The sequence below is a fragment of the Mesoplodon densirostris genome, chromosome 11 (genome assembly GCF_025265405.1).
Source record: "Mesoplodon densirostris isolate mMesDen1 chromosome 11, mMesDen1 primary haplotype, whole genome shotgun sequence".
In the NCBI taxonomy this organism is placed as follows: domain Eukaryota; kingdom Metazoa; phylum Chordata; class Mammalia; order Artiodactyla; family Ziphiidae; genus Mesoplodon; species Mesoplodon densirostris.
The window spans coordinates 3,917,725-3,930,596 of record NC_082671.1 but is presented as its reverse complement, the minus strand read 5'-3'; the positions used below and the strand labels follow the sequence as shown (position 1 = coordinate 3,930,596).

At 38.6% G+C, this 12,872-nt stretch overlaps 1 protein-coding gene across 5 annotated transcripts in view; it reads left to right on the top strand.

Annotated features, from left to right (window-relative positions):
- The window catches only part of ERC1 (ELKS/RAB6-interacting/CAST family member 1), a 390,173-nt gene that overhangs the window by 138,455 nt on the left and 238,846 nt on the right, over window positions 1-12,872 (top strand). For all 5 annotated transcript variants that reach the window (XM_060111744.1, XM_060111746.1, XM_060111742.1 and 2 more), the window contains exons 9-11: window positions 8,225-8,362; window positions 9,618-9,758; window positions 10,702-10,842. In XM_060111744.1, coding sequence (XP_059967727.1) covers window positions 8,225-8,362; window positions 9,618-9,758; window positions 10,702-10,842 — 420 coding nt within the window. The remainder of the gene's footprint in view (window positions 1-8,224; window positions 8,363-9,617; window positions 9,759-10,701; window positions 10,843-12,872) is intronic.

Below are 12,872 nucleotides of genomic sequence, written 5' to 3'. Positions count from 1 at the left end.
CCAAGGAGAATTTACTAAATTTAATAAGATTCTTGGGCTTCCATTGCATATAGGTGAGGAACTGTTGTTTGGATCTATTCTCCCTGCATCCCAACCAGGCCAAACTCTTACACAGCAAATTTGGTAACACAGTATCTTTGTAAAACAGCTAAGCAAGCAATTTTAAGTGAAGTGGCTATTCGTTTTAGAAAATACTGTGGGTATTTGAAAAGAATGCCACTAATTAATGATTTTTTACTTTTCTCCTACCCTTTTGACAATCTGATGAAAGCTGTGGGTGCTCTTCATGTAAAAATGCACATGGCTCATTTGTGTGGACTGGGATGTCAGACACACCTTAAAGGCCATCCCTGAGCTCCTGCTTCAAAATGCCCACCATTGGCGAAACAATCAAGTTGGGATACAAGGGTCTCTAGGTTTTACAAAGCCATAAAATTATGTATTCAAATGGTTCAAAAATAGCATAAGGGCCTCCCTGGTGGCGCAAGTGGTTGAGAGTCTGCCTGCCGATGCAGGGGATACGGGTTCGTGCCCCGGTCTGGGAGGATCCCATATGCCGCTCCGGGCCCGTGAGCCATGGCCGCTGAGCCTGCGCGTCCGGAGCCTGCGCGTCCGGAGCCTGTGCTCCGCGACGGGGGAGGCCACAACAGTGAGAGGCCCGCATACCGCAAAAAAAAAAAAAAAAAAATAGCATAAATTGAGGGCAATTACAATTTCATGTTAAATATTATTTAACTAGAAAGAGCATACATAGCTGCTGGGTATAATGGATGCTGTGACGAGTGACCCAGATCCCCCCTAAGGGTTGAAGGATGTATTCCCCCAGGTGCTGGAAGTATCCCCTGTGGAGATTGCCTTGGCTAAAGAGACCTACCTTGTACAAGGTCACATCCCTTCCCATTGGTATCCAGTGGTTGATCCTTGTAGGGTACAAGAGCTTGAATCCATTGCCTTGACTTGGAGCAACTCTGAAAGGTCATCACAGATTCAGAGCTCCCCATGGGGTTGTCTGAATCCTTTGGGACTTCATGGAATCCTAATTTCTCCCTCTGCACCATCATGCTCCCCCCCCCCCACTTCCTTTCCACTGGTATTGATCCCAAGAGCACCCTCTAATTTCTTGAACAGTAAAATCTGTCTCAAGGTCTGCTTCTTGGGAAGCCTAGCCTTGTCACACTAGGATTGACTTTTAGTACAAGTTAGCTTACTTCAGGCCATAAAAGTAGGCCTGGCTAAAATAAAAATTTAGTGAGATGAACTTGAATTTAGACTTAAAATATGTGAAGCATCCTATTGCTGTTTCCTTTGCACCTTATATTTCAAATAGGTTTTGAAAGTCTTGGTTTCTCTGGATTCATCTGTCATCTCTCAGTCTTTCTTTGGCATTGCGGAAAACCCCCCAAGTCTCTGACAGCTTGGTTTCGTCCCACAGTATGAACCTGTGGAAGGTGTGGGTTAAATAGAAATGCTCACATGTCCCATAGAAACCCTTAGAGATTTCCCATGTTGGTAAGTGCCTATGTTAGGAGAATCTCTCTTTTCATGATTCTAATCATATTTCTTGTAAATCCTAAGATTTCTCAGATAGGAGTTAGAAAATTATTGCTTTTGTCATTATCATTGAAATGATGTATGTCCATTCTGAATATTTGAAAAATGTGGAAAAGGTATAACAAGGAAAATTCTATGTAAAAGTAAACTTTTCCTTCAAATTGGGATAATATTGTACATTTTGATAACTTTTCATTTTCATGTAATATATATAATAAAGAAGTTTGCATATCCTTAATTAATCATCAAGTATATGAACTGTAATGGTTGATAGAGCATATTTAATTTAGCTAGCCTTCTATTGTTATGTACTTGATTTTTCCCAACTTTGTTATTGGTAAAAAGTAATACAAAGAATAGTGGTTCTTTGTGGGGGGATGGGCAGAAACTAAGCCTAGTGTGTCTGCTTTAATTAGTTACTTAAAAATACTGAGTTCTTTCATCACTAAAATGTAGTGAACTATTAGATCCAAGAGTGTTCTATCTATTATTATTGTACAACTTCAAGGGATGCCATTTGTATAGATGTGAATTGAGGTCCTAAGTACAGTCTCATCATTGCCGCCGCTTCAAAAGGATAGCCACTATAGATTTATGGATCCTCTTTTTTTTTTTTTGAGCAATTTTAGCGTATGAATATCCGTCAAGTTTTTATATATGCCTGCCAGATAGAAAAAGAAGTATTTGAGCCATTTCCTTAATTGTCTACCAAGCAGATCTTGACTAGCAGTGACCTTTGGTCTCACCAGCTTTTGCTTCATATTATCCAGTTATTTTAATTCAAGAGGTCCCCAGTTCCATTATCTGTACCATGAGCAAGTCTGTCAAGGAACTTACTTTCCCTCCCAGCAATTAATAAAATCTGACCAGAGCAATGGACTCTGTATTTTCCTAAAGGTCATACCTATACTTCCTGTATAGTTCAATTTGAACAGTTTTTAAGATAAAATACAGTAGTACTCTGCTGAAGTTGATTACTTTTTCAATGTTCTCGTCTTTCCCATCATAAGAATACAGTTGTCTTTTAGAATTGAAAGTAATATTAGTGGTCTTTGTCTTGTAGGTAAGTAATTAGAAAGAACAAGTAACTTGCCCAGTGGGACATAGCTAGCTATTTATTTATCACGGTAATCCGTCCTTTACTTATGTGGTGAGAGAATAGCACAACTGGGAGGGAAACTCAACCAAAGAAATAATTGGTTGTCAGCCAGAATCTTTGCTGGGCTTATTGAAGACCCTAAACAGTCATTGAGAATATAGATATGGGAGTTTTAACAACCTAAATTGTGTTTAAAACACTGCTTAGAGTTCCACATGACTTTGTTAACTCTTGTATCCTCTAATCATTGGAAACACATAACTGGACAAGTAAAATTTAGAGGCCAGTACAGTCTGGGCAAACCCTGATCATTTTGGTAAAGTATAGTTGTGCCTTGTTAGTACATTTCACGGGCCTGCAGGATGGTAGACAAACAATTGCATAGATCAGGGGACTTAGTGAATTTTTCCTTTTTAGATTCCATTGATTACTGTAGATCTCTTTTGCCAGCTGATTATGACCAGTTCATCCAGACTGTACTTTTACCACTGATACTGAGAGGTATTATTAACCAAGAAGGTAAAGGTCAGAGCCTTTCTGAGTAACTTACTTTCCACAATACATTTGACACTGATGGCTGCTTAGAACAAGTGTGGAGGCATCATCAAAACAATTCTTTCCTTTAAGTGATGTTCCAAGTAGCTAGGTGACTGCAAGAAGTATTTTGGGATTCCTTGTCCCTTGGAACTACATCCTATAGGAAGTCCCTTCTATAGTTTGCTCAGTGATTAGGGCCTCAGCAGCAGAGTAATCAGTTCCACTTGACTAGGAACAAATCACCCACGTTGAACCATGATAGTTTCTGACAACTGGCAATGCTGATAAAAACCAAAACAAAAGATGTTAAGAAATCTGTGCCAGTGTGGAGCTGGTGTGCAGATTTGATGGATTCACGTGCAACATGCATTCTGCATTAGTCTTCCTCCTCTTTCATCAGTTTTTCTCTCTTTGTAAAATAAGAATTGTACGAGGAGAAGAAAGGCTCTATATAATGTAATGATTATTTCTATTTTCTTTCTAGTCCAGTTAACAGGGTTATACTCTAATTAGAGAGGTCATTTTAAGGAAAACGCCTTCTTTCTCTAAATAGTTATTTAAAAAGTGTTTCCTTCTTGAATTCTTCACTCTTAGTTCTTCTGTATGATTTTAGGCTGTATGTATAAACCTGATTGACCCTCCCCCTCCCTATTTATCACCAGGGACACATATATAGAATAAACACCAATTCCTTCAATCTCTACACAATTTTACTCATGCAGAAATTGAATACATGTTAATAGCTGCTTAATGATTTCTTCTTAATACAGATCGGTTGTGCATAAAGTAGGAAGAGCCCATAGAATTATAAAATACATCATTTTCTGCAACGATTTTTATTAATTTTCAGTATTATTAAGTATAAGTTATTAAAGTAAAAGAAGAAACGCTTTTTTAGCTAATGTTAAGTGCTCCTTAGTCCGTGTGTGTACAGAAACTAGCCTCCTTCTATCCCTTGAAAGGCTACACAGACTGTCCTAATACGATCATGATATTGATCCTGATATCAAGTACCTTTGGTTCTGCCCACCAGCTTTAGTGTGTTCTGTTTGACTATACACGGAAGTACATGGAAGGTGCTCTTCTGCATTGGCAGTGGCTTGGTACCTCCACCCTTCCTTCTTTGCTTCTGTAGGGGAGAATGTTTTCACCTGTGACTGTAGTCATAACGTTGTGTTTATCGATAAACACTACTTAATAACAAGGAATCATTTATGGAAAGATGCTTGAGACATCTTTGTGTGATTCTTCTTTTCCTTCTTTTTTTTCCCCCCATCATAGAACATATTATTTACAGCACAGTGATTAAGAGTACACTTCTGGAGCTCGATTGCCTGATACTTATAGCCTGGTGGTGGAGCTTCGATAGCTGTTATACATAGATTCCTGACAACAGGGCCTGGCACGTACCACACTCGCTGTAAGGGTTAGTGGCCCCTCGTTTCGCCACTGCCTCTGCCTCCTCCACCACCCCCATCACGAGTAACGTCTTGTTATTTTTACCATATTGCCATTTTAGGGATTCCGTGGCTTCTGTTTCTACAAAACGGGAAGTTTTCCTCTTTTTGGGGGGTAGATAGTCTGAGCATATTTAAAGGAGTATTTTTCCACTTAGCATGATTCTGAAACAGTCATCTTTATCCTTAACAGTCAAGTATGTGCATAACTGATCCAGTGTTTCTCTTAGCTGTTATATTCAAAGCTTTTGTAAATCGTATATGTTAGATCCTGTGGATAATTGGACTTGGTATAGAATGGGATTTCCGCTATATATTTTACAGAACTTGCATAGTAAATAGTGAAATGGTGTGATATGGGACTATTAGGGTGAACGGTTTTCACAGCCTCTATATTGGATTAGTTAAAAGAAGAGAATAATGGCAAGATTAACATGATAGCATTCATACACCCCTTGGTTAGCAAGGTGTCTGAACCCAGAGAGCCTTGATCACAAAATCACGATTTTGAGTCACAACCAAAGTGAGGATGTATAAAAGGAGTTTTCAGTAGGATTCAGCTGCTGTCCATCAGGATGCTGGGTAAACGGAAAGTGCTTTGTACACACCCATCCTCCCACACACCACACAGAGCCTCTTTTGGGTTAATGCTCCTGCAGCTGGTTTGCACATATCTGCGTCTACTGCAAGTCTTCCTTGCCGATAGCAGCTTGCCCAAAGGAACAGCTCTAGTGAGCGCTGCCCTTTCTTCACAGTGTGGAATGGCTGTTTCTGCTCCCCAGGAAGAGCCATCCTCTTCCTCCCCTCCAACTCAACACTTTAGACAGCTGGGTAATTGGATAAGAAAGTAGCTTAGGGAGAACTTGTTAATGGGGATTTTGCCTGGTTTAGCAGCTTCTGCACCTGAGTATATCAGGAAAAGTCTTTTTGTTTGTTGGTTTGTTTGGGGTTTTTTTGTTTGTTTTTGCTGGCAAAGCATAATGGATCCCTTTAATACTTGGACTACATACAAATTATACAAGTGGAATTGTTAACAGTTAACGTCTTAATTTTTTCTTAGATGCTGATGATGGAGGAGAAAGAAGGGTATAATCCTTATTATGCATGTAAGGGCTGTTTGTATATTAGGTGGGCTCATAAAACAAATCTCTGTTTTCTTGTATGTAAAACTTGGTTGGTTCTATTAAATTTTATTTTTTAAAAAAGGTGGTTGTACTGCTCTTTCTTGGTAAAAAAAGTCTAATCAACAGAATGAGCATATCTTTTTTTTTTTGTATAAGGTTTATATGTCAGCAACTAAGATGACCCGCACAGCTGGTTAAACATGTAAACACCAGGGCATTGCCTTCTGTATGTTATGGAGTACTAGATTTTTAAGTGGCAAAATCTATTTAGTGGTTGTGAATTTACCTAAGTATTGATACATATGGGATTCCAATAGGAGTATCTGATTAAACTAAAGGAAACTAATGCTTTTCATATGTGATGGTCTTTTCTCTCACAGTATGCTTTGGACTTTATTGGCATAGAAAAGACTGGAGCCAATTTCAATGGTTCACCTGTAGGATTCTTCCTTTGTTAAAGAGTGAAAATCCAAGCCTTACAGTACTCATGGTTCCCTATTCTGAGTTCACTGAATCTTTCCGCTTAGCTTATTTGTTCTGCTGTGGAATTCTCATGGACTGTAGAGAGGGACCTTTTTTTCTTCCCCTTGGAAGGGTCTGCTTGGAATGAAGCAGACCCTTCAAGAGCTTATATTAAATTGATTGATGCAGGAATTATTGGAAGGTTGGATTTAGGTTCTTTTGTAGTTCTTTTCTTGGCAGAAGTTTATGTGTATGCCTAAATACAGTTTATAAAAGTCCAAGCTTATGTATTATTTACTGACTAATGAGCCAATATTTATTATAGACCTGATGTGTGCCAGATACGAAGACACAAAGCTGGGGTAGAGGAGTAGGATCCAGTCTGTTTGTGGAGATGTGTATGGAATGAGTAATAACAGTGTGGTCGGAGATTCGCGTTATAATGTACAGATAGGTGGGAGAATGGAGGCAAGTGTATAGATAGAGAAAAGAATGGGGGGTGTGTATATGTATGTATATAGATCAATACTTTGTTCACGTGTGATGGCATACAGACTGTGGTCATCTTATTGTCATGGAGGTAAGAGCAAGAAAGTCATCCCAAAGCAGATAACATTTATGTTGCTTTTTGAAAGCCATGTGAAATAAACCAGCTAGTTCAAGAGTAGATGATGATAATATATTCTCCTGCTTCATTTTTCTCCGTAGGACTTATCACCATCCTACATACTATGTTCATTTCATTCATTCATTCCTTGTCTACCGTATTAGGATTAAGCTCTTTGAGGGTAGGGATTTTTGTCCGTTTGGATTAATTCTTTATCCTCAACACCTAGAAAACTGCCTAGCATGTCGCTGAGTGAAAGAATGAAGTTTGTGAATTTTAGAATAGTTGTCTTACTTATTTTCCTTTTGCTTATTAAGAATATCTCTCTACAGTTCCTCCATATTTTTGCTTACTGTTTTTCATTGTGTGTACGGGAGTCTCCCTAGTGATAGTATGCTGTTTCCACGCTGTTTCACAAACCCATCCCCTATTTTCCATCTCTCTTAGCTCATTTAGTTTCCAAACTCTCTTACCTGAATTGATATGATCTCCTAGCTGTTCTCATGTCTCTACGTAACTCCCCTTAGATGTTGAATATCTTCTCCACAGCTATCAGAATTATCAGTCTGAAATACAGAACTGACCGGACCATTTCTTTGCTTAAAAGTCCCTTATAGTTCCCATCTGTCTAGAGTAAAATGTGTGCTCGTTAGGATGGCACGGAAGCCCATCCATAGCTTGGATTCAGCTACATCAAGTCCCCTTCCCATCTTATAATGAAAATGGGTCTGTTCATTTTTCTTTGTGTCACTAGTGCCCGGCATATAATAGAGAATTCACCAATCGTTTTTTGAGTAAATGAATGCGTACTAGTGTATATAAAGGAATGAATAACTATAATAATAAATTTCATTGAAAATGCTTGCTGTTCAAATAAAAGATGATATAAAAACCTAACTTGAACACTAGCATTTAGAACAGTTTTTCCTTTTTACGGCTGATTTGTTTTTCTTAGCGTACAGCTGTTCAACTCGCTGTCCTCCCTCAGCCTTTTTTAAAGGAATCTCTCTGGGCATTTGCACTGTTGCTTTGGAAGTAATCCAGTTTCTCATGGCTTTCCTCTCTGTAGGTCGTAAGACCCTTTATCCCCATCCCTATAGGTTGGCTCTTCTCTCCCTAGCTACTTTCCTTATTTCTTTATGGAGATTTATGACTCTGCATGTATGACCATACCCATGTGTATGTCTTGTCTCTCTTCTGGCTATAAATTCTCAGTTTAAAGCTTTGCATGAAGTTCTAAGACCCTTAGGGTTAAATTATTTCTACGGAGCACCCACTGACAACCCTGATCTACCTGTTTCCAACTTAAAATGATTTTTATTGTGACTGTTTGTATTTCTCTTCATTTCCTTTTTTTCCCCCCCTTAAATGTGTGCGCACAACTCAGATTGAAAATCTCCAAGAGCAACTTCGAGATAAGGAAAAGCAGATGAGCAGCTTGAAGGAGCGAGTCAAATCCTTGCAGGCTGACACCACCAACACCGACACCGCCTTGACGACTCTGGAGGAGGCCCTTGCCGAGAAGGTGGGTGACGGGCCCAGACTCCTCACACACACATTTCTTCTGCTTCCTCATTACTCGGAAAGTCACTTTAGGGATGAGCCTTGATAGAGAAGACAGAAGACGTCACTTTGGCCAAAGGGCAACGAGCTGCCTGTACTGTTGCTGACGTACCCAGTGTGAGGGAAAGAAGATTCGTTTTGTTGTTGCCAATTTAAGCATCTGTTGCTAGGCAGGATGGATTCCGTACTGGAGGGCAGTGGCTGAAGTTTCTAAAGGATCAGCCACGTGCTCCCTGTTCACTAGGCTCTTTTCACGCGTATGGTCAGCTAGAATTCGGTGATGCGGGGATGTCAGACACTGACCGTCAGGAGGCAGCATTCGTCCTCTTTGACTGTGCCGCCCTGGGACCTAAGAGATCCGTGGGAGTTCGTTATTAATACAGTGTCCTTGCTGTTTTGCTAGTCGTGGCCTTGCCACTTCATTTTGAGCAAACCTAGTTTCTTCAGGAATGGTTGACTAAATAAAGAAGTGGCCCAACATGACAAGTGTTAATGTCTTGGAGGAGGTTTAAGGACTCTTGGTGGGACATTTTAATTGGATTCTTCTTCTTCTTCTTCTTTTTTCTTTAGGGAATAGGGTTACTGCTCCTTAAGCCTCTTGGACTCAGAATGTTTCAGGCTTCCTGCCCAGGGATCAAGGCTTGATCCCCGAATATATTCAGAAATAATACCCATAAATATACTTAAATTGCTTCAACTTTCAAACTTCCTGAGTATCTGTTGACAGAAGTTTTAATGGTTTCTCTTTTCTTTATCCTTCTTTATGCTTTAAGCTCAACAAATCATAATCTCTCCAACCTCCTCCTTTTTGCTGTGTGAGTTGTGAGTTGTTTCCATTGCTTTGTAGGCAACATGTGAATTATATATAGAAAAGAAATATTTGCTACTTATTGTCCTTAGAGTATATGTATAAGTTTTTTGTTGCTTGGGATTTGAATAAATGAGAGTATTCCAAAAGAATACTTTAGGGACATCTAATACTAATTAAGGTCATAGGAAAAGAAACCTAGGGGAATCAAAAGAACAAAACCAGATGTATGTTAGGGCAAGATAGGTTGGAAGGTTGAATTCTTTAAAAGGTAAATTATTAACAACCTTTCACTGTCTTTTGAATGGAGGATGGAAGTGTGAAATTTTATCAGCTAGAAACTGAATTGCAGTCATATGATAGAAGTACGAAAGGAATTTTCTCATGTATTGATGTGCTCTCTTATCAGGAGCGGACAATCGAACGCTTAAAGGACCAGCGGGACCGAGATGAGCGAGAAAAGCAGGAGGAAATTGACAACTACAAAAAAGATCTTAAAGACCTGAAAGAAAAAGTCAGCCTATTGCAAGGCGACCTCTCAGAGAAAGAGGTCAAGATCACCAAAATGGAATTATTTGGTTTGCTTAGCCAGTGCATTGTGTGTATATGTTGTTGGTGTTTACATAATGCATATAAAAAAAGGATCTGTTGGAAGATTTAAAGAATCTTCTTATAGCAGGGATTATTTCAGGAAGCTTTGCAGAGATGTAGTAGATTGAATCATTTATTTCCTAAGTCTTACCTCTTACCTCTTCCAGCTGTTATGAGTTGGCTTCTTACTTGTTAATGACATTTTACAGATCCTAAAATAACAGTATTTCTCCAGTTACATTTGGAGGAATATTGTGCTAATGGTGAGGAAGCTGATAGACGAACGGAATATGCACAGGAGGACAGTCTATTTACATCAGCTCTTAACGATCACCTCAACATAGGCAGAGAAATCTTAAATGATTGTTGACCAATTAGGTGACTTAATATACTTTGATTTTACGTTTGAAGAATCTTGTCGATGTCACCTAAATAGTAAAAATGCCTGATGCCTTGTGATCAGATAATCATGAGCTTTAGGGACATCCTCAGGGTTTTCTTTCTAGTATCTTTAGGAAAATTTATGGGAATTTAAGTTTCTAATAGAATGTTTCTTCCAAAATTAGAAGAGAAGAAAGAAGTCAGTGTAGCTACTAAGATTGACTGCTTACATTCACAAAGCTTGACCTACTTCGATTTATTTTGTGGGAATGGATATGTATTGGTAGAGCTCTTTAAATCACTTTTCAGTTGGTATTTCTTGGGAATTCATTTTGTTTTAGTTAGGACTTGAAAGCCAGAGCTAATGTTTTTGTTCTGTATTTCATGTTCTTGAAATGGAAATATGTCAGTATATGCTAATAGAAAGAAACTACAAACCACCAGGAAAATAAATTTAAGAATTTAATTCTCCATTTTGTTAATAAATAGTATTTATTCTAGATGTATGTTGCTTCTTTTAGGCTTCACTCTTGGACCTGAAAGAGCATGCTTCTTCCCTGGCTTCCGCAGGACTGAAAAAGGACTCACGGCTTAAGACACTAGAAATTGCTTTGGAGCAGAAGAAGGAAGAGTGTCTGAAGATGGACTCGCAGTTGAAAAAGGTTAAAGAAAACTTTTCCAATTTCTTGCTTTGCTTTATTTATTTATTTTTTTTAAGTTTCTGCTTTATAACAAAGTGAATCAGCTATACATATACCTATATCCCCATATCTCCTCCCTCTTGCATCTCCATCCCATCCTCCCTATCCCACCCCTCTAGGTGGTCACAAAGCACCGAGCTGATCTCCCTGTGCTATGCGGCTGCTTCCCACTAGCTATCTGTTTTACATTTGGTAGCGTATATATGTCCATGCCACTCTCTCACTTCGTCCCAGCTTCCCCCTCCCCCTCCCCGTGTACTCAAGTACATTCTCCACGTCTGCGTCTTTATTCCTGTCCTGCCCCTAGGTTCTTCAGAACGTTTTTTTTTTTTTTTTTTAGATTCCATATATACGTGTTAGCATACGGTATTTGTTTTTCTCTTTCTGACTTACTTCACTCTGTATGACACACTCTAGGCCCATCCACCTCACTACAAATAACTCAATTTCGTTTCTTTTTATGGCTGAGTAATATTCCATTGTATATATGTGCAACATCTTCTTTATCCATTCGTCTGTTGATGGACACTTAGGTTGCTTCCATGTCCTGGCTATTGTAAATAGAGCTGCAATGAACATTGTGGTACATGACTCTTTTTGAATTATGGTTTTCTCAGGGTAGTGGGATCCCAGTAGTGGGATTGCTGGGTTATATAGTAGTTCTATTTTTAGTTTTTTAAGGAACCTCCATACTGTTCTCCACAGTGGTTGTATCGATTTACATTCCCACCAACAGTGCAAGAGGTTTCCCTTTTCTCCACACCCTCTCCAGCATTTATTGTTTCTAGATTTTTTGATGATGGCCCTTCTGACTGGTGTGAGATGATACCTCATTGTAGTTTGGATTTGCATTTCTCCAATGATTAGTGATGTTGAGCATCCTTTCGTGTGTTTGTTGGAAATCTGTATATCTTCTTTGGAGAAATGTCTGTTTAGGTCTTCTGCCCATTTTTGGATTGGGTTGTTTGTTTTTTTGATATTGAGCTGCATGAGCTGCTTGTATATTTTTGAGATTAATCCTTTGTCAGTTGCTTCATTTGCAAATATTTTCTCCCATTCTGAGGGTTGTCTTTTCGTCTTGTTTATGGTTTCCTTTGCTGTGTAAAAGCTTTTAAATTTCCTTTGCTGTGTAAAAGCTTTTATTTTTGTTTTTATTTCCATTTCTCTGGGAGGTGGGTCAAAAAGGATCTTGCTGTGATTTCTGTCCTAGAGTGCTCTTCCTATGTTTTCCTCTAAGAGTTTTATAGTATCTGGTCTTACATTTAGGTCTTTAACCCAGTTTGAGTTTATTTTTGTGTATGGTGTTAAGGAGTGTTCTAATTTCATTCTTTTACATGTAGCTGTCCAGTTTTCCCAGCACCACTTATTGAAGAGGCTGTCTTTTCTCCACTGTATATTCTTGCCTCCTTTGTCAAGAATAAGGTGACCATATGTGCGTGGGTTTATCTCTGGGCTTTTTATCCTGTTCCATTGATCTGTATTTCTGTTTTTGTGCCAGTACCATACTGTCTTGATTACTGTTCTTTCTTTGCTTTAAATAACAGCATAGTAGAAAACTCTATAGTGTCGATATGGAATAACTTACCAGTGGAGTAATAATCTCCTAAAATTCAAAATACCATTTATCCCTTGATTAATTCTCTTGGCATTCTTGTCCGATTTTACTTTACTCCTGAGAGTCCCCGAACTCTTAGAAAATTGGCAATTCAGAGTAAGATTAAAATACGCAGCTCCTTTATAGATGAAATGTAAGACCACAATGTAAAAATCTCAACTATCTGATATTTTTCTTCTATTAGCATTAGGCTTCCTGGAAAGAGATAATTTAACAGTGATAGTCACCCATACCAGTGAATATTAGAATTTGGTACAGGTATTTACTATCCATTTCATTGATTTATACCTCTCTAATACTTATATGGCAGTTGGTAGTTTTCAAAGCACTTTCATACTTATTATCTCTGAGTTACCAACTCTGATTAATTGGGTCC